At 47.7% G+C, this 23,978-nt stretch overlaps 1 protein-coding gene across 1 annotated transcript in view; it reads left to right on the top strand.

Annotated features, from left to right (window-relative positions):
- LOC141051190 (uncharacterized) overlaps positions 1-23,978 on the top strand; it is an 86,554-nt gene that overhangs the window by 28,298 nt on the left and 34,278 nt on the right. The window contains exons 6-9 of the mRNA XM_073548054.1: positions 8,994-9,069; positions 13,237-13,337; positions 13,425-14,013; positions 14,263-14,397. Of these exons, the coding sequence (XP_073404155.1) occupies positions 8,994-9,069; positions 13,237-13,337; positions 13,425-14,013; positions 14,263-14,397 (901 nt within the window). The remainder of the gene's footprint in view (positions 1-8,993; positions 9,070-13,236; positions 13,338-13,424; positions 14,014-14,262; positions 14,398-23,978) is intronic.

Here is a 23,978-nt window from a genome sequence, read left to right on the forward strand (position 1 = left end):
TTTCTGCTCACGCTTCCATAAAGGCCACTTCTACGGAGTGTACGGCTTTTTGTGGTCATCACTGGAAAGTCTCTGGGAACTCTGCAGCTTCTTCAGGGTTACCTTTGGTTTCTGTGCTGCCTCGCTGATTAATGTCCTTCTTGCCAGGGCTGAGATTTTTTATGGGTTCAGGATGCTGACCGCAGCAGGACCAGGGATTTCGGGACTAGGGATTTGGGTTCAGGACACTGGCCTCACAGGGACCAGGTGACCTCATAACCACACTATCTAATGACTAAACTCATTGCTTGGCGACTCCCTAAGAGAGAGGGAAAAATATCTAGAATTGAGAGTTCTCAATGGTTGATAACTTTTAATGGCTAACTGAAAAGATGGTAAAAATTTGCAAGCTTTCGAGACTACTCTTCATCAGGCATTGACTAATACAAAATCTGAAGAATCACATATTTATGCACAAAACAGCACAGAAATAACGCAGTAGATAAGACAAGTGACGTGAAGCAGAACTATCATTATGATATATCCCTGCTGATTCTCCTGGATCTCTCTGCCGCATTTGACACTGTGGATCACCAGCTCCTCCTCACTATGCTCCGCTCTATAGGCCTCAAGGACACAGCCCTCTCCTGGTTCTCCTCCTACCTCTCTGACCGCTCCTTCACTGTATCTTTTTCCGGCTCCTCTTCCTCTTCTCGTCCCCTTACTATCGGGGTCCCGCAGGGCTCAGTCCTAGGCCCCCTCCTCTTCTCTTTATACACTGCCCCTATTGGACAAACAATCAGCAGATTTGGGTTCCAGTATCATCTCTATGCTGATGACACCCAATTATACACTTCTTCCCCTGACATCACCCCTACCCTAATTCAAAATACCAAGGATTGTCTGTCTGCTGTCTCTAGCATCATGTCCTCCCTCTATCTGAAACTAAATCTCTCTAAAACTGAACTTCTTGTGTTTCTCCCCTCTACTAACCTCACTCTACCTAACATCGAAATAACCCTGGAGGGTTCAACCATAACTCCCAAGCAGCATGCCCGCTGTCTTGGGGTCATATTCGACACTGAACTTTCCTTTACTCCGTACATCCGATCACTCACTCGCTCTTGTCACCTGCATCTTAAAAACATCTCCAGAATCCGACCTTTTCTCACCTTTGAAACTGCAAAGACTCTTACTGTCGCTCTTATTCATTCTCGTCTGGACTACTGCAACTCTCTTCTGATCGGTCTCCCTCTTACCAAACTTTCTCCTCTCCAATCCATCTTGAATGCGGCAGCCAGGGTCATATTTCTGTCCAGTCGCTTCACCGTTGCCTCCATCTTGTGCCAGTCATTACACTGGCTACCTATTCGCTACAGGGTCCAGTATAAACTCATCTCTCTCACCCACAAAGCTCTCCACTGTTCTGCACCGCCTTATATCTCCTCTCTCATCTCTGTCTATCGCCCTACACGTGCCCTCCGTTCTACAAATGACCTAAGACTAATATCCCCCGTAATCCGAACCTCGCACCTCCGTCTCCAAGACTTCTCTCGTGCTGCTCCAGCTCTCTGGAATGCACTTCCCCAGACAATCAGACTGATACCTAGCCCTGACCTATTCAAGCGCGCTTTGAAAACCCATCTCTTCAAACAAGCCTACCACATCAACTACTCAGCAAGCTAACTTTGCCCTGTTCCCTCCTTCCAAATATTATTCTGAATCTGCACCCTACTGTTCATCTGTCTCCACACCCTTCATGCACATGATAACTGCACTTGATACTTGTCTATTGCACTTAAACACTGATGACCGGATCATGCAGCTTTATATGAAAATCCCTATTATAATTGCCAGACCTGAATTAACAAGCATTTCTCACCTACTGTGTCCCCCCATTTCCTTGTAGATTGTAAGCTTGCGAGCAGGGACCTCACTCCTAATGTCATTGTTTGAATTGTCTTAACTTCTATTGATTTTATTGTCTGTACATGTCCCCGCTTAATTGTAATGTGCTGCGGAATATGTTGGCGCTATATAAATAAAAATTATTATTATTATAAATAAAAATTATTATTATTATTATTATCATTATGGGAGAGGGATAAACATAAATATTGGAACAGTTCATAGATAAGGATTGTGAAACTTTTAGTGCCCTCTGATTGGGGTCTGGTTCTGTGTTGTGTGATGCCCTCAGAAGGTCTGAAGAGCAAATTCCTTAATTGATGTAAAAAGACATAAATCCATGCGACACATTCATTCCTGCACTGAGTGTGTCAAAGGTTGTTATTAATTTATACTCCCAGACTCTTCTGTCTCTCTGAGACTTTACGTTACCTTTTAATACCAGTAATTTCATGTCCATAGTGCTGTGATCAGGCATACAAAAAATTATTTTTTCTCTTATTGTGTGGCAATGAGAATTCATCCTTGTTCTCGGTTTTTGCGGGGTCTCCCCCACATACAGACCCCCAGTTGGACATTTAGTACAAATACTTAAGTACACCACATTAGATGTGATGCACCTGAAAGTACCTGGGATCTTGTAGTCCTGATGTGAGTTGGGGATCTTTTTCTTGTCCGTGGTCATTATAAATGGACAGGTTTTACATTTTTTTCTGGTTGCAAGGAAAGGTTCCTGCAGCTGTTGGGGAGGACAGGGAGCGTCTGACAATGATGCTTCTTAGATTAGGGGGTTGCCTAAAACACAGTAGTGGGGGGGGTCTGGAAATATGGATTGTAATTGGGCATCTTTTTGTAGTAGAGGTTGTAATTTCCATGCAGGTCCCCTTATTTTTCTATCTACTGGCTAACACGGTACAAAGATAAATATTTTTCCTGTAAGAGAGAGGGAGTATTTTATACCGGATAACTCCCAGCAATTGGCTGAGAGCCATCCAGCAGGTGAATACATCATGCTAAATGCCTTTGAGCAACAGCAATATGCGTCGCTGCCCCTTTAAGAGCAGGGGAACGCGTGCACACGCACACTAAGGGAGAAGCAGGGACACGCTCGGGACTAAGCCTCGCTTCCCTGCAAGGAGTGAGAAGGGGACACCATGCAGGGGTAATGGGCATAATGTTACAGTTTGTATACACCGACAGACCATGTGACACTTAGGTAAATGTCCTTTCACTAACCATGTGACTTTTGCAGGTAATTGCTTGCACCAGAAATTTTTAGGGACTTCATCGCGAAAGGGGTGAATACATATACACATGTCAATTTTTTAGTTATTTGATCCCAAAAATTTAATGTATGCCTATATTTTTCTCACTTCACCTCACCAACTATTTAGTGCTGATGCATCACATACAAATTGAATTACAAAAAAAAAATTACACACAAGTTGTAATGTAACAAAACAGGTAAAAAGCCAGGGGGTGAATACTTTCACAATCCACTGTATATATATTATCGCTGCAATAATCCACCACAATCAGATTAGGCCTTTTTTTAATTCCTGTGTGGAATGGCTGATCTGTCCACTGAGACCTCCTATGCCATAACCTCATTACATTGGTCTCTGAGTCTTCAGGATTGTATGAAATGGATTCGTGATTCGAATTACAAAGTGTTCGAATTCACTGGGACCAGAGAATTTCAGGTAGTGCGGCTCAGATGGATCAGCTCAAAGTAGTTATGTGCAAACTAATACTGTAAAATACCAACACTGAGTTAGTGGGAGATGTGCACATGTTGGGTACATGGTGCACAAAGTAATAGTCTTGGCAGGAGAAACGCTGTGTAAGATAAGGGCATTATTACGTGTGTTTCTGATGTGTTCTAAAAACGCTGACAGAGCGGCCGCGCTGTGGAGCTGAAAATGCTTCTATAGTTCACATCTGCAGGGAAACAATCAGCAGCGACTGCAAGAGACCTCAGAAATCTCATTCACTTTGCTGCTACTATAAAAGGCACATTTTACCAGGAAAGAAAAAAAGCAGCAAAAACGCATTAAGAGAATGTAAGTAACTTCTATCAATATGTAACACAGAGAGTGCCTGACCCCCAGGACTGAGCTCAGGGCAGAGAAATGGGGGTGTAAGGGGGAAAAAGAGGGGACACAGTAATATACACACAGCTCTGCTCCGTACACCTCGTACACACGCGGCTCTGCTCCGTACACCTCGTACACACGCGGCTCTGCTCCGTACACCTCGTACACACGCGGCTCCGCTCCGTACACCTCGTACACACGCGGCTCCGCTCCGTACACCTCGTACACACGCGGCTCCGCTCCGTACACCTCGTACACACGCGGCTCCGCTCCGTACACCTCGTACACACGCGGCTCCGCTCTGTACACCCCGTACACACGGCTCCGCTCCGTACACCTCGTACACACGCGGCTCTGCTCCGTACACCTCGTACACACACGGCTCCGCTCCGTACACCTCGTACACACACGGCTCCGCTCCGTACACCTCGTACACACACGGCTCTGCTCCGTACTCCTCGTACACACGCGGCTCCGCTCCGTACACCTCGTACACACGCGGCTCCGCTCCGTACACCTCGTACACACACGGCTCCGCTCCGTACATCTCGTACACACACGGCTCCGCTCCGTACACACACGGCTCCGCTCCGCTCCGTACTCCTCGTACACACACGGCTCCGCTCCGCTCTGTACACCCCGTACACACGGCTCCGCTCCGTACACCTCGTACACACGCGGCTCCGCTCCGTACACCTCATACACACGCGGCTCCGCTCCGTACACCTCGTACACACGCGGCTCCCCTCCGTACATCTCGTACACACGCGGCTCCGCTCAGTACACCTCGTACACACGCGGCTCCGCTCCGTACACCTCGTACACACGCGGCTCCGCTCCGTACACCTCGTACACACGCGGCTCCGCTCCGTACACCTCGTACACACGCGGCTCCGCTCCGTACACCTCGTACACACGCGGCTCCGCTCCGTACACCTCGTACACACGCGGCTCCGCTCCGTACACCTCGTACACACGCGGCTCCGCTCCGTACACCTCGTACACACGCGGCTCCGCTCCGTACACCTCGTACACACACGGCTCCGCTCCGTACATCTCGTACACACACGGCTCCGCTCCGTACACACACGGCTCCGCTCCGTACACCTCGTACACACGCGGCTCCGCTCCGTACACCTCGTACACACGTGGCTCCGCTCCGTACACCTCGTACACACGCGGCTCCGCTCCGTACACCTCGTACACACACGGCTCCGCTCCGTACACCTCGTACACACACGGCTCCGCTCCGTACTCCTCGTACACACACGGCTCCGCTCCGTACACCTCGTACACACACGGCTCCGCTCCGTACAAACGCGGCTCCGCTCCGTACACCTCGTACACACACGGCTCCGCTCCGCTCTGTACACCCCGTACACACGGCTCCGCTCCGTACACCTCGTACACACGCGGCTCCGCTCCGTACACCTCGTACACACGCGGCTCCGCTCCGTACAGCTCGTACACACGCGGCTCCGCTCCGTACACCTCGTACACACGCGGCTCCGCTCCGTACACCTCGTACACACGCGGCTCCGCTCCGTACACCTCGTACATACACACGGCTCCGCTCCGTACACCTCGTACACACGCGGCTCCGCTCCGTACACCTCGTACACACGCGGCTCCGCTCCGTACACCTCGTACACACGCGGCTCCGCTCCGTACACCTCGTACACACGCGGCGCCGCTCCGTACACCTCGTACACACGCGGCTCCGCTCCGTACACCTCGTACACACGCGGCTCCGCTCCGTACACCTCGTACACACGCGGCTCCGCTCCGTACACCCCGTACACACGGCTCTGCTCTGTACACCTCGTACACACGCGGCTCTGCTACATCCCCCCCTGTAAACCCCTCCTGACCCCACACAGAAACTTCCCCTCATCCGGCACCATGACAACCAGCACAGCAGAGTCCTGCATACACTGAGGCCCCTGATCATGTGACCCCCTGACTCCTCCCCTCCTGTGACCTCATCCCAGGTCCTGTGCGCACAGAGCAGCCATATATGTGGAGTGCGGCTCTGCAGGTGGAGGTAGGTGCTGGAGATTCCACATTACTGGGCGGGTGGGTTATTAACCCTTTTGAGCACAGAGTCCGGCGGTGTTTTCTGCTCCCCCCATTGTATGGACAGTAGTGCTGCTCAGTGTGTGAGGAAAGCTGCACTATGAGAGAAAATGGCCGCCCGGTACCTGAGCCCCCTCAGTGAGCGCCTTCTGTCAGCCTTATAGGAGCGCTCCTATCTCTCTGAGCTCCTCTCCGCTGATTTGTGGCCACAGACGACATTGAGGCTGAATGTTCAGGAAGCAAAGAGCCTGGAAAAGGCAAAATGTGGACTCAATCCCAAGAGCAGAAGCGATTTTAGCCCAAACTGCGTACATTAGGGTGAACCCGTCCTCTCCGGTGGGTAATGCATTTGGCCTCTTTCACATATCAGTTTTTTGCGATCGTTCGCAATCCGTCGAATCTTGAAAAAAAACGAATCCAGTGACTGATGCCGCTGGATCCATTTTTTTCTCATAGACTTGTATTAGCGACGGATTGCCGCACGTTTCATCCATCGTCCGACGGATCTGTCGGATTTTCTTCGTCCGTCGGCCGCTCACGACACACAAAGCAACGTTTTTTTGTCTCCGTCCGTCGACTGCTAGAATGGACGCCTATGGGCGACGGATCCGTCGTAGTCCGTCACATGACGGAATCCGGCAACGGATTCCGTTTTTTGATCTGAGCATGCTCAGTTTACCTCTGGTCACTGGTGTCAGCTGATGGGACAACTGATCCCATCATCTGACACCTACTACCACTAATTGCAGTGAGAGCAGGATGGGAGTATATATCTGCCACTCCTGCACTGAATATAAATAAATAATCATAAAAAAACGGCGTGGGCCTCCCCTTATTTTTGATAACCAGCCAGATGAAACTTACAGCTGGGGGCTGCAACCCTCAGCTTCAGCAAGGCTCGTTGTCAAGAATAGAGGGGCTCCCCCGCCTTTTTTTTACGTGTGACTTGCGAGAAATACGCACCGGTGTCCTTTAGAAAAGACCCCATAGACTTGCATTGGTGAGTCTCGGGCGTAATACGGTGCAAATCGCAGCATGCTGCGATTTCACCCGCATGTATAATACAGGCGAGAAAAAAACGGATGATGGGAGCTGCCCCATTGATTAACATTGGTCCAAGTGCTATGCTATATTGTAAAATCACACTGACAGGTTAAAATAGAATAGATAGAATACATGTATACACATAGTATAGGTATATATATATATGTCAGTGACACACACACATATATATATATATATATATATAGTGCCTTGCAAAAGTATTCGGCCCCCTGGGACTTTTCAGCCTTTTCCCAAATATCATGATTCTTCACCAAAAATTTACATTTGGTATCTTTATGTTTGAAGCAACAACAAGTGGGACCCAATTGTGAAGTTGATCGAAATTTATTGGTTATTTTATATTTTTGTGGAAATTCAAGAACTGAAAAATTACATACAGCAGAATAGGTGAAAAATCATTTGTCGGCATCTGTAAAATCATTACAGAACCCGACAGGATATAAGACATGGTTTACATACAGTAAACCATTGCATATCCATTATATTTTTATATGTCTCTAACCAATAATGTTAGTAGTATGTGTGTAAAATTTTGGAGCTGTAGGTGTTAAATTCAAGGATTAATTCACGGAAAAAACTGGCGTGGGCTCCCGCCCAATTTTCTTCGCCAGAGAGGGCAAGTTAGTGACCGAGGGCAGAAATTAATAGCCTAGAGAGGGACCATTGTTTTTGGGACCCCCTGGCTAAAAAAAAATCTGTCCCCAGCCACTCCAGAAAAGGCGCATCTGTGAGATGCGCCAATTCCGGCACTTACCCGCTCTCTTCCCATTGCCCTGTACCAGGTGGCATATGGGGTAATAAGGGGTTAATGTCACCTTGCTATTGTAAGATGACATTAAGCCTGGTTAATAATGGAGAAGTGTCAATAAGACACCTATCCATTATTAATCCACTAGTCTGAAAGGGGTTAAAAAAAACACACATTAAGAAAAAAGACCTTTAATGAAGTAAACACATTTTTTCCATCTTTATTTCACTCCCAATCCAAACAAAGCCATCATTCTCCTGTAAAAAATCCAAAATTAAAAAGCAACTATACCCCATACCTGTCCGCCGTACAGTAAAGTCCTACACCGCAATCCATCTCAAGGTGTTAAATAGATTACCACTGGAACCGGTGCTAATGCGACCGGCCCGGCTGTGAACCATGGAGGAATGACTGAGAAGCTGCCTGCGCAGCCTCCCCGCCTGACCGGAGATGAACTGATTAGCGTGGGAAAGTTTCTGAACTTTCCCACGCTGTCAGTTCACCGCGGGTCAGGCGGGGAGTCTGCGCAGCCTCAGTGACTATATATAGACTGTATATATGTTTTCACGAATATTTTATGCTATGGACCCATTGTATTTCCATTTTGCAAGCCTGCGAGAAAATCTTGCAGTACGGATGCCATACGGATGTCACATGGATGTCGCATGGATGTTTAGATGCGAGAAAATCGCATCCTCGCATTGACAACGGATGACATACAGATCACTGTTCAGGGAACATTTCTGCGAATCTCGTCCGTTTAAAACGGATCGTATTTTTATACGTTGTATGTGACTCCAGCCTAACACCTAATCCCGTGAAGCCATTGTTCCCTGGAAAAAAAAAATAGAAAACAGCAATGTTCCTCACCTGCTCATAGCTGGAAGAATCCATAGTGTCCCTTGCTGTAATCCACCTGTATGACATTTGCTCATCAGCATGAGTGGTGGCCTGAGGCGACCGCTCATGCTGAAGAGCAGGAGAGTATGACTCGCTTCAGCAAGAGCAGTTTCCATGAACTGCGCTGACCTGAATGAAATCATCGCAGGTCACCGTGACAAATCTCAATGTGGACAACAGGGGCTGAATACAACTCTCAGTGCTGATCTCTGCATGAGCAGGTTACAGTGGTGGAGCTGCCTCCAGCAGTTGCCATCGGGGGTCAGCAAGAACATTAATTCTGATTCCAAGCAGCTGGTACGTGATACACGTATGTCATCCGTGTTTCATCAGTTTTCATGACGCTTTATGGCCAAGGCTGCTGATAAAACAAATGGACACACAGTCTATGGAAACACACTGACAAGTGTGCAAACGTGTGTAAGCGTCTCCATACGTCTTTCCAAAAGAATTCCAATTTAGGGCAAGACCAGAACATGTGTTATAAGTCTGCTGGTTTTCTCTTACCACACCCATTGTGTGCTAGATGTATGAGCCTAATGTTAAATACAAATGTAGTTGTTCTATAAACTTGATGTTTTTGGCCAGGTGCACACGATCCAGAAGTGGCAGCGATTTGGACGCAGAGCATGTTCACTGCATCCCAAGCACTGCCGTCTATTGATTGCAGGTGAATCCGCATATGATCACTGAACCGTCCAAATTCACCACATCCAATACATTCTATTGGTGAATTTCTCTTGTGGAGACTGGCATCTCATGTCCGTCTCCTCAGGTGAGCTGCGGGCATCTCTTGTCGCATAGTGGGCATGGTATTTCTTGAAATCCCATCCACTATGCTGTAACATATGGCCATAAGTACGCAGCATCCAACCCGCAGTGTTTACTGATCGTGTGCACATATCCTAAGATATACTTTAGATAGTCTAATGGGATTCACTTAAGGTTATTTGAGGAGTCTTATCAATCCCTCTTATCTTGCTTTAGAACATATAGGATATTTCTCTAGTTACCTTCCACGACAGCATATGAGGTTGTCTCCACGCCCTAATGGGGGACAGGAAGCACAAAGAGGTTAAAAGCCCCTCCAACCTCCTATTCACCAGTGTCTTTCCTGTCTCCCATGGGGCATGGAGAGGTTTTTAGTTTTTCCGTATGCTGCATGGCCGGCACTGCAGTGTACAGTTGTGGCCAAAAGTATTGACACCCCTGCAATTCTGTCAGATAATACTCAGTTTCTTCCTGATAATGATTGCAAACACAAATTCTTTGGTATTATTATCTTCATTTAATTTGTCTTAAAAGAAAAAACACAAAAAGAATTGTCCTAAAGCCAAATTGGATATAATTCCACACCAAACATAAAAAAGAGGGTGGACAAAAGTATTGGCACTGTTCGAAAAATCATGTGATGCTTCTCTAATTTGTGTAATTAACAGCACCTGTAACTTACCTGTGGCACCTAACAGGTGTTGGCAATAACTAAATCACACTTGCAGCCAGTTGACATGGATTAAAGTTGACTCCACCTCTGTCCTGTGTCCTTGTGTGTACCACATTGAGCATGGAGAAAAGAAAGAAGACCAAAGAACTATCTGAGGACTTGAGAAACCAAATTGTGAGGAAGCATGAGCAATCTCAAGGCTACAAGTCCATCTCCAAAGACCTGAATGTTCCTGTGTCTTCCATGCGCAGTGTCATCAAGAAGTTTAAAGCCCATGGCACTGTGGCTAACCTCCCTAGATGTGGACGGAAAAGAAAAATTGACAAGAGATTTCAACCCAAGATTGTGCGGATGTTGGATAAAGAACCTCGACTAACATCCAAACAAGTTCAAGCTGCCCTGCAGTCCGAGGGTACAACGCTGTCAACCCGTAATATCGGTCGGCATCTGAATGAAAAGGGACTGTATGGTAGGAGACCCAGGAAGACCCCACTTCTTACCCCGAGACATAAAAAAGCCAGGCTGGAATTTGCCAAAACTTACCTGAAAAAGCCTAAAACGTTTTGGAAGAATGTTCTCTGGTCAGATGAGACAAAAGTAGAGCTTTTTGGGCAAAGACATCAACATAGAGTTTACAGGAGAAAAAAAGTGGCATTCAAAGAAAAAAACACTGTCCCTACAGTCAAACATGGCGGCGGTTCCCTGATGTTTTGGGGTTGCTTTGCTGCCTCTGGCACTGGACTGCTTGACCATGTGCATGGCATTATAAATAATAATATAATAATAAATTTTATTTTTATAGCGCCGACATATTCCGCAGCACTTTACATTTCAGAGGGGATTTGTACAGACAATAGACATTACAGCATAACAATAATCACATACAGTGGATTATAACAAATACCAAGAGGAGTGAGGGCCCTGCTCGCAAGCTTACAGTCTATGAGGAAAGAGGTAGACACGAAGGGTGGGTGGTAACAGTTGCCCTGATTGTATGGACCAGCCATAATGTTAAGTGTGTAACAGTACAGACACAGAGGGCTAATGGATGCATAAAGCATGTGGGAACATGATGCTGGGAACCTGGTTATGGTAAAACTTTTGGCTCTGCCACACAGGGATAGGTTAGGTTAATGTGTTGAGGCGATAGGCCAGTCTGAATAAATGCGTTTTCAGGACACGCTTAAAATTGTGGGGATTGGGGACTAATCGTATTGACCTGGGAAGTGCATTCCAAAGAATTGGCGCGGCACGTGTAAAGTCTTGGAGACGGGAGTGGGAGGTTCTGACTATTGAGGATACCAACCTCAGGTCATCAGCAGAACGGAGGGCGCGGGTAGGGTGGTATACTGAAACAAGGGAGGAGATGTAGGGCGGTGCTGAGCCATGGAGGGCTTTGTGGGTGAGGGTAATAAGTTTATATTGAATTCTGGAGTGGATAGGTAGCCAGTGTAATGACTGGCACAAGGTAGAGGCATCGGTGTAACGATTGGTGAGGAATATGATCCTGGCTGCAGCATTCAAGACAGATTGGAGAGGGGAGAGTTTTGTAAGAGGGAGACCGATTAGAAGAGAGTTACAATAGTCGAGACGAGAATGAATAAGAGAAACAGTAAGAGTTTTTGCAGAGTCAAAAGTAAGAAAAGGTCGAATTCTAGAAATGTTTTTGAGGTGCAGATGACAAGAGCGAGCCAGTGATCGAATGTGGGGGGCAAAGGAAAGCTCGGAATCAAGTATGACCCCAAGACAGCGGGCATGTTGCTGGGGAGTAATAGTGGAACCACAGACGGAAATGGCAATGTCGGGTATAGGTACATTAGTAGCGGGAGGAAACACAAGGAGTTCAGTCTTTGATCATTATCATTGAGCATTATGAAGTCTGAAGACTACCAACAAATTTTGCAGCATAATGTAGGGCCCAGTGTGAGAAAGCTGGGTCTCCCTCAGAGGTCATGGGTCTTCTAGCAGGACAATGACCCAAAACACACTTCAAAAAGCACTAGAAAATGGTTTGAGAGAAAGCACTGGAGACTTTTAAGGTGGCCAGCAATGAGTCCAGACCTGAATCCCATAGAACACCTAAGGAGAGATCTAAAAATGGCAGTTTGGAGAAGGCACCCTTCAAATATCAGGGACCTGGAGCAGTTTGCCAAAGGAGAATGGTCTGAAATTCCAGCAGAGCATTGTAAGAAACTCATTGATGGTTACCGGAAGCGGTTGGTCTCAGTTACTTTGGCTAAAGGTTGTGGGTGCCAATACTTTTGTCTGGCCCATTTTTGGAGTTTTGTGTGAAATGATCAATGTTTTGCTTTTTGCTTCATTCTCTTTTATGTTTTTTCATTTAAGACAAATTAAATGAAGATAATAATACCAAAGAATTTGTGATTACAATCATTTTCAGGAAGAAACTGAGTATCATCTGACAGAAATCCAGGGGTGTCAATACTTTTGGCCACAACTGTACTTATTTTTAAAGCCGTGCAGTGGTGGTTGTGGGCTCCGTTCTCCTCCTACTGATTCGAGACCTTCCTGGCCCTCCTGCACTCCTGCTGGGGGTAAAGCGAGCCAGTGATCCCCATAGCCGGAGACCTCCCAGAGCGCTCCGGCTTTCTCCCTCTCATCGCATGCTGTTCGGCAACCCGGAAGTGATGTCACACTCCGCAAGTCATTTCTGGGTCTTGCGTTCCACCGTGGAACACATCCACTTCCGGTTTCGGCATTCTGCGGCCTCACGGCTCCTGAATGGCGTGCAGGGCACGCTGAACCAGCTGACTCCTGCTCCGGAGAGGGAGGAGGAGAAATTGTTTGGCGCTGAGGGCAGGGTTTATTGCTATATAAATCTGTTGGACGACACCTCCATGTAAGGCTAATCCCTGCATCATGGATGGTGTGTCTGCTTCCTGCCAGAGCCCAGTGCTGCCCCAACCTCAGTAAGTCTGTGGCGGGGGGTCCTAGCTAGGATCCTGAGTTCAGTGATAGTGGGTCCCTTTTAGTTATACTTCTCTCCCCTTCTGTCCTAGGGAGACAAGTCTGCCCACAAAAACCCAGCTAAGAAGGTCCTTAAGTGTGCCATCTGCAGTAAGAAGCTTCCCTCTCGATGGGAGAAGAAGCTGTCAGGAGTGTACGGAAATGGTGGTTAGGGCTGAACATCCCTCACTCCTGGATGAGATACATAACCTGTTCAAGCAGGAGGTCAAATCCTTCTTAGGTGCCTTTACACACCTCCCTCTCCTCCACCTCCTTCTCTTGGAGCATCTCCCCCTAAGAAGAGAATGCTCCAAATTGAGGACTTCGACTCGGATTCTTTAGACTCTTATGGCTCAGCTTCAGAAAAATGGGAAGAATCATCATCCCAAAAAATATCGGAGGCTAAAAAGTACCTCTTCTCTACGGAATATATGGAGGAATTAATTGGTGCACTCCGTAATACTATGGGCTTGGAGGAGGAACAGATTTCCCAAACAATCCAAAATGAAATGTTTGGAGGGTTAAAAGCAGGGAGGCAGATTGGGTTCCCTCTCCATGAGAACATCATGAACATGATCTCTCGTGTGGGAGTCCCCAGAGAAACGGTTGAGTACCCCCTCGGAACGTTAGGGCAGGTTTACTCAGAGGGCGAATTGATTAACTGGGATGTTCCTAAAGTGGCTGTACAGGTGGAGAAAGTAGCCAAGAAAGCCACACTCCCCTTTGAGGTCTCATCCCAACTTAAGGACCCAATGGATAGGAAGGTGGAGAGCCTGCTGAAAAAATCCTGGGAGACCTCGACCTCCTCTCTTGAAACCTCTCTTCCATATGTATTGCCAGATCCCTTTTCCGGTGAATGGATCAATTGGAGAACTGCATCTCTCAGGGGACCTCAAGAGGGGAGTTGTTCCCTTCCGTTACTTAAAAGGGCAACTGAATTCCTGGCGGTTGCCTCTGCTGAATCAATTTCATCGCTGCTAGGTTCCTGCTCCAGTCCAACTCTGCTAGAAGGGGTCTGTGGCTTAAAATATGGAGTGGGGATGTCACTTCTAAAGATAAACTGTGCTCCATCCCTTAAGGATGAATATGTCTTTGGACCAACCCTTGATGACATACTGGAGATGGCCACAGACAAAAAGAAGAGTCTTCCAGAGCAGAAGCCTGCCAAGAAGCGCTTTTTCGTTCCTAGGTGCCTCAGACCCCTCAATCTAAGGGTAAAGAGAAAATTGGGAGGTTGAGCCACGCTAAGGGGAAAGGCAAGAACATACTTGTCCCCCAGCAGCAGCACCAGGACAAGCAATGACTCTGACCCTGTAGGAGGGAGGCTTTTGAATTTCTTCCATCAGTGGCTGACCATTTCCAGTTGCAAGTGGGTCCTCGATGTTATCAGAGAGGGCCTCCTTATAGAGTTCGAATCATCCCCTTCTCGGGTCTAAGAGTCACCTCCCTACCATCCCAGGGAGCCCAAGACTTACTGATATCGGGTCTTCAGGATCTGCTCAGTGGCATAACTACCGGGGTAGCAGCCAAAGAGGTTGCTTTGGGGCCCGGCCCATATAGGGGCCCGGGTCCCCGGCTCCAATCGGCACTTCCCGGGTAGTGCAATTAACTACAACTCCTCCCCTAGCATGTCTCTTGCACTTGCAGGCAGCCCCGGGCCCCGTGCTTATTCCATCTTCAGTTCTCAGCGCAGTTCTTCCTGCTTTCAGCATCCGCTCAATACCTATGCGCATAAGTAATGAGCTGCTCATTACATATGCGCATACGTAATAAGCGGCTCCACGTGGACTCTGAAAGCAGGAAGAAGTAGAACAGCGCTGAGATGAGAATGGATTGAGAAGATGGAACAAGCACCGGCCGGTGGCTGCAAGAGATAGAGACTGGAGAGAGGTGACTGAGTATAACGGAGGGGAGGGAGGCTCAGGGGCAGGATCGGTCTGGCCTGGCGGGCTACCTGGTAAATGCCCGGTGCCGGTGGGTCGCGGGGGGCCCTTTAGATTTCTGAATCCTGCCCCTTTAAATGTAAGAGCGCGCGTGCACTTTACTTTTTAGGTTGTGCACGCGGTCGGGTGGCGGCTCCTGACAGTCACTGTTTGTGTCTGGTCACGTGACGGTGAGTCACTCTCCTGGGCCCTGACCGCCATGTGACCTGGTCCTTCTGCTGTCTGCAGTGGTTCGTGCGGGCGGCGAGGCACCGTCCCGTGTTTCTTTCCTCTCCTGTAGCTGGCTGCTGCCTGGCTAATAGCAGCACCAGCACACAGAGCAGAGGACGTCGTCGGCGCTCATCCTGTGCTGCTGCTCCCGCTCGTGTCTGTCTGACTAGTGTTGCCGCAATCCCTGAGCCCTCCTGTCAGCGGGTCCAGTGAGTGAGTCACACTAGTGACTAGTCAGTCGATCAATGTATAAAATAGCAGGGGAAAGGTTCCAGCAGGGGACACTAGGGCCGGTACTCGGGAGACAGTCACACAGTGACACAGACTAGTCCAATGTCCTCGACTGATGGCTGTGTCTGTGTGGTGGTGGGTGGAGGACTCTCTCTGCTCTGCCGGCTGTGTGGTGGTGGTGGACGGTGGTGGTGGAGGTGGACTCTCTGCCGGGCTCCCTGTCTGACTCCTGCAGGCAGCCCTGCGGCCTGCTCAGGCCGTCCAGTGTCGTCCTCCTCGGTCATGCAGCTCTGCCGGCTCCCGACTACCGCTTTCCTGCAGTGCCGGCCCGGCTGTGTGGTGGTGGTGGTGGTGTTGTGTGCTCCCTGCCGGGCTCCCTGTCTGACTCCTGCGGCCTGCTCAGTGCATCCAGTGTCCTCCTCCTCGGTCATGCAGCTCTGCCGGCTCCCGACTACCCCTGTCCTGCAGTGCCGGCCCGGCTGTGTGGTGGTGCTGTTGTGTGCTCTCTGCCAGGCTCCCTGTCTGACTCCTGCAGCCCTGCGGACTGCTCAGTGTGTCCAGTGTCCTCTGTCATGCAGCTCTGCCAGCTCCCGACAGCCGCTGTCCTGCAGTGCCGGAGAGTGCTGGCCCGGCTGTGTGGTGGTGATGGTAATGTTGTGTGCTCTCTGCCGGGCTCCGTGTCTGACTCCTGCAGCCCTGCGGTCTGCTCAGTGTGTCCAGTGTCGTCCTCCTCCTCCTCCTCGGTCATACAGCTCTGCCGGCTCCCGACTACCACTGTCCTGCAGTGCCGGCCCGGGCCCCGCTCTGTGGTGGTGTGTGATTGTGTGCTTTCTGCCGGGCTCCCTCTGTCTGACTCCTGCCCTGTGGCCTGCCCGGTGTAGAGCTGGCTAGCCTGGTGTGGTGAGCTGCTCTGCTGTCTCTGCACCCTCCCTGGTGATGGGGCCCCAATGAGACGAAAAAGGTTTCTGGGGCCCCACGCAACGGTGGTCGCCCCTATGCTGTGTAAATACTACGTCACCATCCTCCATGGAAGTGCCGGCTACCTGATGGGGTCCCACTGCGAGGAAAAATAGCTTTCTGGGGGCCCATGGTTGTCGCCTGCGCAGTTTAATAGTATATCATTCTCGTCACCATGCTCGTTGGAAGCTGTGCCGGAGCAGAGGAGGCCATAGTATGGTGCATGGAGGAGCACGGGGGCCATAATGTGCTGCATGAAGGAGCAGGGGAGGCCATAATGTGCTGCATGGAGGAGCAGGGGGGCCATAATTTGCTGCAATGAGGAGCAGGGGGGCCATAATGTGCTGCATGGAGGAGCAGGGGGCCCATAATACTGTATGAAGGAGCAGGTGCCCCATAATACTGTATGGAGGAGCATTATATGGGGCACATAATACTGTATGGTGGACTATGAGGTGCCCATAATACTGTATGGCGGACTATGTGGTTGCACATAATACTGTATGGCAGACTATGTGGGTGCTCATAATACTGTATGGAAGACTATGTGGTGCCCATAATACTGTATACTGGACTATGAGGTGCCCATAATACTGTATGGGGGACTATGTGGTGACCATAATACCATACGGCGGACTATGTGGTTGCCCATAATATTGTATGGTGGACTATGTGGTTGCCCATAATATTGTATGGCAGACTATGTGGACCCAGTCAGCAGAATGTGGAGCTTTAATCCCCATTAGACTGGAGTGGCATGTCTGACTTGATCACTGATCCATTCATTCCCTCAGTGGCGGAAATTGTTTTTTTATAAAAGCCCCAAAGAGAATGAATGGAGCTTCGGTCAGATATCCCACCTGCCACTCCATTTTAAAATAGGGATAAGTGTCCTATCAGGGATAAAACTTCCTCACTCTTCCAATCGGTGAAGTGTCTAATGGTCGGACCTAAGCGATCACCTATCCTGTGGAGCTCATGGATCGGTGATAACTTGTTTTAACCAAAGAACCCCATTAATGTAAGCTACTGTAATTATACATCCCAGGGGCTCACAGTAGATGTGCAGGAGCCGCCTGTGTTTTACAGCTGATGCTCCACTATAATGGGGATAACGACTGACAGATATTTGCATATAACTGTAGGGTGGGCCCCTAGAGTCCATTCCCCTGGTGGGCCCCAGACACCTCAGTCCGACCCTGCTCAAGGGAGCCATATTCACCTGTCCCCCATTCCACCGCTGCGCATCGCTCTGCTGTCTTGCTTCCTCTGGCAGTGACGTTCAGGTCAGAGGGCGCCATGACGTAGTTAGCAGGCGCCCTCTGCCTGAACAGTCACTGTGCAGAGCCGGCAACGCTGAGGAGAAGCAGCAGCAGGGACGATCCGAGGTGCGTATAAATATTTTTTTTCTTTGGCCCCTAATCACTGTGCAGCATTACAACTTGGGGCCACTAATCACTGTGCAGAATTTCAAGGGGACACTAATCACTGTGCAGCATTACAAGGGCCAGGGCCCCGCCCAATCACTGTGCAGCATTATAAGGGGCCACCAATCACTGCAGCATTATAAGGGGCCAATAATCTCTGTGCAGCATTACAAGGGGCCACTAATCACTGTGCAGCATTTTATGGGGCCACTAATCACTGTGCAGCATTGTAAGGGGCCACCAATCACTGTGCAGCATTATAAGGGGCCACCAATCACTGCAGCATTATAAGGGGCCACTAATCACTGTGCAGCATTATAAGGGGCCACCAATCACTGTGCAGCATTATATGGGGCATATGTTATTATAGATCATGTTATAGGGCGACCATTATTCACTGTGCAGCATTATTAGGCATATTTTGTATGGAGCATCTTATGGAACCCATCATGAACTTTATGGAGCATTATATGGGGCCATCATGAACTTTATGGAGCATCTTATGGGGCCCATTTTATTTTTGAAATTTACCAGTAGCTTTGGCATTTTCCACCCTAGGCTTATACGCGAGTCAATAAGTTTTCCCAGTTTTTTGTGACAAAATTAGGGGAGTCGGCTTATACACGAGTATATACGTTACATTACTGCGGCGCTCCGGTGGGTGCTTTGGCCAACGCTGTCTTGGGGGCCCGCCGACCTGGTGCGTGTAGTGTAGGGGATCCGGGGCCCCGGCGGGGAAAAATGTACACTATGATTTCGCAGCCACGCTGCATTTCTGTGCCTGCTGTGCGGAGCAAAGCACATATTGGGCCCGCCTCCCTGCCTGCAGCCAGTGTAATGCTTCAGACTAGTTCAGTCCCGCCCCTTCCCTGAGCCCTCGCTGTCTATTAGCTCTCTGCAGAGCTGCCTGCCGCATGGACCTCTGGGAAATGTAGTTCTGGAGGTCTGTTTGCGCGGAGGAAGGCAGACAGCCCTCACTGTCTCAGTTTAGTTAATGCCAGCCACTCAGCCAGCTTGATGATTTCTTGCCTCGCCCTCAGAATTCTAATTCTGTTACTTAATGTGACTCTAGTATGCATTATCGGTAAGGGTGTGCGTCTTGAAGGGGGTGCGTCTTTGTCTTTGAGGGGGAGTGTCTTTGAGGGGGCCCCGTTTAAAAGTTTGCTATGGGGCCCAATCAGTTCTAGTTACGCCCCTGGATCTGCTAAAATGAAATGCAATCTCCCCATTACCAGTGAACGAGTGGGGAAGAGGTCACTACTCCCACCTCTTTGTCGTGAAAAAACCTTCAGGAGATGCACACATTGTAATAAATCTGAAAGGTCTCAACCATCATATTGTGTATAATATATATTTATTGGAATACAACACAATGCAGTAAGTGTAAAAAAAAAAAAAAAAAAAAAAAAAAAGTTTTCAACAAAAACATACTGAATAACATTTGTGCAGTCTATGTATTTGTTCTGAGAAATAGTATCACCTCCATCAGATCCTCATTTATAGATTATCTCAAATCTGACCTAATTATTTTAAGGCCAGAGAACAACCTCTCTACACTAACTTGGGTTGGTGGCAAAGCCGTAACCACATGGGCAACATCTCTAACAATTTAAGGGTATAAACGAATTGCCTTGTGCACAGTCAGTTTTGATGAATGATTGAACTCTTCTACTTCTTTGAGAGCAAGTTAAACATTTTGCTGAAATATGGTCAATTTATTTTCTATGGGAGTAGATTCTTTTTCCCTGCAGCAATGCTTTGCCTGATCCTTGTCATCCAAATACTTGTCAAAATCAAAATCCTCATCTGATGAGGATGAAGAAACGGCGGCAGCAGCAGCACTGGTAGGACCCGAGTCCTCTTGCTCTTGGCCGTCCTGTAGCCCACTCATCCTAACTGCTACCTCAATCAGAGCTTCTTTTCCTTTAGTAAGCTGTTGATCATCTAACAATATACCATGACTCAGGTCCACATACAGTGCCTTGCGAAAGTATTCGGCCCCCTGGAACTTTTCAACCTTTTCCTACATATCATGCTTCAAACATAAATATATCAAATGTAAATTTTTGGCGAAGAATCAACAAGTGGGACACAGTTGTGAAGTTGAATGAAATTTATTGGTTATTTTAAATTTTTGTGGAAATTCAAAAACTGAAAAGTGGGGCGTACAATATTATTCGGCCCCTTTACTTTCAGTGCAGCAAACTCACTCCAGAAGTTCATTGTGGATCTCTGAATGATCCAATGTTGTCCTAAATGACTAATGATGATAAATATAATCCACCTGGGTGTAATCAAGTCTTCGTATAAATGCACCTGCTCTGTGATAGTCTCAGGGTTCTGTTTGATGAACAAAGAGCATCATGAAGACCAAGGAACACAACAGGCAGGTCCGTGATACTGTTGTGGAGAAGTTTAAAGCCGGATTTGGATACAAAATGATTTCCAAACCTTTAAACATCCCAAGGAGTACAGTGCAAGCGATCATATTGAAATGGAAGGAGCATCATACCACTGCAAATCTACCAAGACCCGGCCGTCCCTCTAAACTTTCATCTCAGACAAGGAGAAGACTGATCAGAGATGCAGCCAGGAGACCCATGATCACTCTGGATGAACTTCAGAGATCTACAGCTGAGGTGGGACAGTCTGTCCATAGGACAACAATCTGTCGTACTCTGCACAAATCTGGCCTTTATGGAAGAGTGGCAAGAAGAAAGCCATTTCTCAAAGATATCCATAAAAAGTGTCGTTTAAAGTTTGCAACAAGCCACCTGGGAGACACGCCAAACATGTCGAAGAAGGTGCTCTGGTCAGATGAAACCAAAATCGAAATTTTTGGCACCAATGCCAAACGATGTTTGGCACAAAGGCAACACAGCTCATCACCCTGAACACACCATCCCCACTGTCAAACATGGTGGTGGCAGCATCATGGTTTGGGCCTGCTTTTCTTCAGCAGGGACAGGGAAGATGGTTAAAATTGATGAGAAGATGGATGGAGCCAAATACAGGACCATTCTTGAAGAAAACCTGTTGGAGTCTGCAAAAGACCTGAGACTGGGAAAGATTTGACTTCCAGCAAGACAATGATTCCAAACATAAAGCATAATCTACAATGGAATGGTTCACAAATAAATGTATCCAGGTGTTAGAATGGCCAAGTCAAAGTCCAGACCTGAATCCAATCGAGAATCTGTGGAAAGAGCTGAAAACTGCTGTTCACAAACAATCTCCATCAAACCTCACTGAGCTTGAGCTGTTTGCCAAGGAAGAATGGGCAAGAATTTCAGTCTCTCGATGTACAAAACTGATAGAGACATACCCCAAGCTGACTCAAATGAAGCGTGAATAGCATAATGGCTTTAGGAAATGAAAAAACACATGAGATACTTAGCACAAGATTTAGCCAAAAATTGTGAGCCCATCTACTAACGTCAAGGTAATACTTTGGCTTTATTTATAATGTTAGTGTTTTCTCATAATCAGATGGGTACCTAACCTGACTACCTAATGTGAACTTACCTCTAGCTATTAACATGGTAATGCCTGTATGTATGTATGTATAGGAAGATTGGAACCAAAAGTGATTTAATGTAATTAAAACCAATGCTTGGTGAAGGGCGGGGTTTGTCCAAGTGGGAAAAAGTAGTACATAATAATGAGAAACTGACCGAAAAAAAAACAAGTCTGAACTAGTGCATACCAAAAAACACTAACATTATAAATAAAGCCAAGGTTGCACTACATTGTACTAAAGCAAATCAGTGTGTGATAAATGAAGTGTGAATAGCATGATGGCTTTAGGAAATGAAAAAACACATTAGATGCTTAGCACAAGATTTGTCCAAAAATTGTGAGCCCATCTACCAACGTCAAGGTAATACTTTGACTTTATTTATAATGTTAGTGTTTTTTGGTATGCACTAGTTCAGACTAGCTTTTTGTTCAGTCAGTTTCTCATTTTTATTATGAACTACTTTTTCTGACTTGGACAAACCCCACCCTTCACCAAGCATTGGTTTTAATTACATTCAATCACGTTTGCTTCCAACGTTCCTATATATAAATACAGGCTTTACCATGTTAATAGCTAGAGGTAAGTTCACATTAGGCAGTTGGGTTAGGGACCCGTTTGATTGTGAGATTACCTTGACATTGGTAGATGGGCTCACAATTTTTGGCCAAATCTTGTGCTAAGCATTTCTTGTGTTTTTTTATTTCCTAAAAGCCATTATGCTATTCACACTTCATTTATCACACACTGATTTGCTTTAGTACAATGTAGTGCAACCTTGGTGGTATTGCCAGAGAGTAAGAAGGGTAAAGGCAGTGGACGCTTCATAGGGAGCGAGACCACTAAGAGCCGAAGTGGACAGGGGCATCAGTCATCTAGGGCCCCTACGTCCCACGCTGGATCCCCGCCTCCGGAACCGGTACCCTGATGAGAGACAGCTTTAATGGGGAGTGAACATATGTGCAACTGAATCCCCCTTCTGTGCTCTATGTTCCCCAGGTTAAGAAGTTGGCAAAAACTAAGAACAAGCAGTGTGCTTTATGCACAGCACCACTGCCTAACAGTTATGTTAAGAGGCTTTGTCAGGTGTGCGTGTGCCAGACCCTGGAGGAGGAGGCCCCTGTGTGTGCATTGGAGCTAAGATCATTTGTCAGAGAGCAAGTTAAGAGCTCCCTTAGGGGGAAGACCCGTTAAAAGAAGCCTAATATTATCGAGTCTAGTCCAGAGTCTAGTCCGTCAATGGGGAAACAGCAGTCTGAATCCTCAGAATTCCCCTCGTCATCCTCCTCTTTGGACGAAGAAGCGAGGCCTTGCCTTCCAGTGGAAATTATGCCTTGGTGAGATCAGTTCGAGCCACCATGGGGATTGCGGACGGTAAAGAACCCAGATCTGCTCAGGACCTGATGTTTGCAGATTTATGTCAAAAGAGACGTAAGGCCTTTCCAGTAAATGAGTCAATGAAGGACCTGGTAAAGAGGGAGTGGGATAGGCAGGATAACAGGGGATTCCTGCCATCTGCTTCGTAACGGAGATATCCATTTGAAGATGACGTGCTGGCAGAGTGGGTTAAGATCCCCAAAGTGGATGCAGCCGTGGCTTCCTCATCTAAGATGTCAGCATTGCCTCTAGAGGACGGTGGTCATTTGAAGGATCCGTCTGATAGGAAAGTATACATGCTCCTGAAAAGAGTGTGGGAGTTGTCAGCTGGAGCATTTAAGCCAGCAATTGCATGCACCTGCACGACCAGATCCATGTTAGTCTGGTTGAACCAGCTGGAAGATCAGATACGGGCGGGTGTACCTAGATAGAGGTTGCTGGACTCCTCGCAAATCCTTGGAGGGGCGACTTACCTGGCAGATGCATCAGTTGATTCCTTACGGTAAGCCGCCAGGTCTGCTAGCCTATCGAATGCTGCCCGACGAGCACTCTGGCTGAAGGGGGGATGCTCATGCAAAGGCAATATTATGTGCCATACCATAGTAACATAGTTAGTAAGGCCGAAAAAAGACATTAGTCCATCCAGTTCAGCCTATAAAATTCTGTCAGAATAAATCCCCAGATCTACGTCCTTCTAAAGAACCTAACAATAACTGTAAGATACAATATTGTTACGCTCCAGGAAGACATCCAGGCTTCTCTTGAACCCTTCGACTGAGTTCGTCATCACCACCTCCTCAGGCAGGGAATTCCAGATTCTCACTGCCCTAAATGTAAAGAATCCTCTTCTATGTTGGTGGAAAAACCTTTTCTTCCTTGGTATAAACAGATCCTCTGAGAGATATTTGTATTGTCCCCTTATATACTTATACATGGTTATTAGATCGCCCCTCAGTCGTCTTTTTTCTAGACTAAATAATCCTAATTTTGCTAATCTCTGGGTATTGTAATTCCCCCATCCCCTTTATTATTTTTGTTGCCCTCCTTTGTACCCACTCTAGTTCCATTATGTCCTTCCTGAGCACCGGTGCCCAAAACTGTACACAGTACTCCATGTGCGGTCTAACCAGAGA

Source organism: Dendrobates tinctorius, unplaced genomic scaffold (assembly GCF_039654945.1).
Source record: "Dendrobates tinctorius isolate UK_male_01 unplaced genomic scaffold, ASM3965494v1 ptg000155l, whole genome shotgun sequence".
Taxonomy (NCBI): Eukaryota; Metazoa; Chordata; class Amphibia; order Anura; family Dendrobatidae; genus Dendrobates; species Dendrobates tinctorius.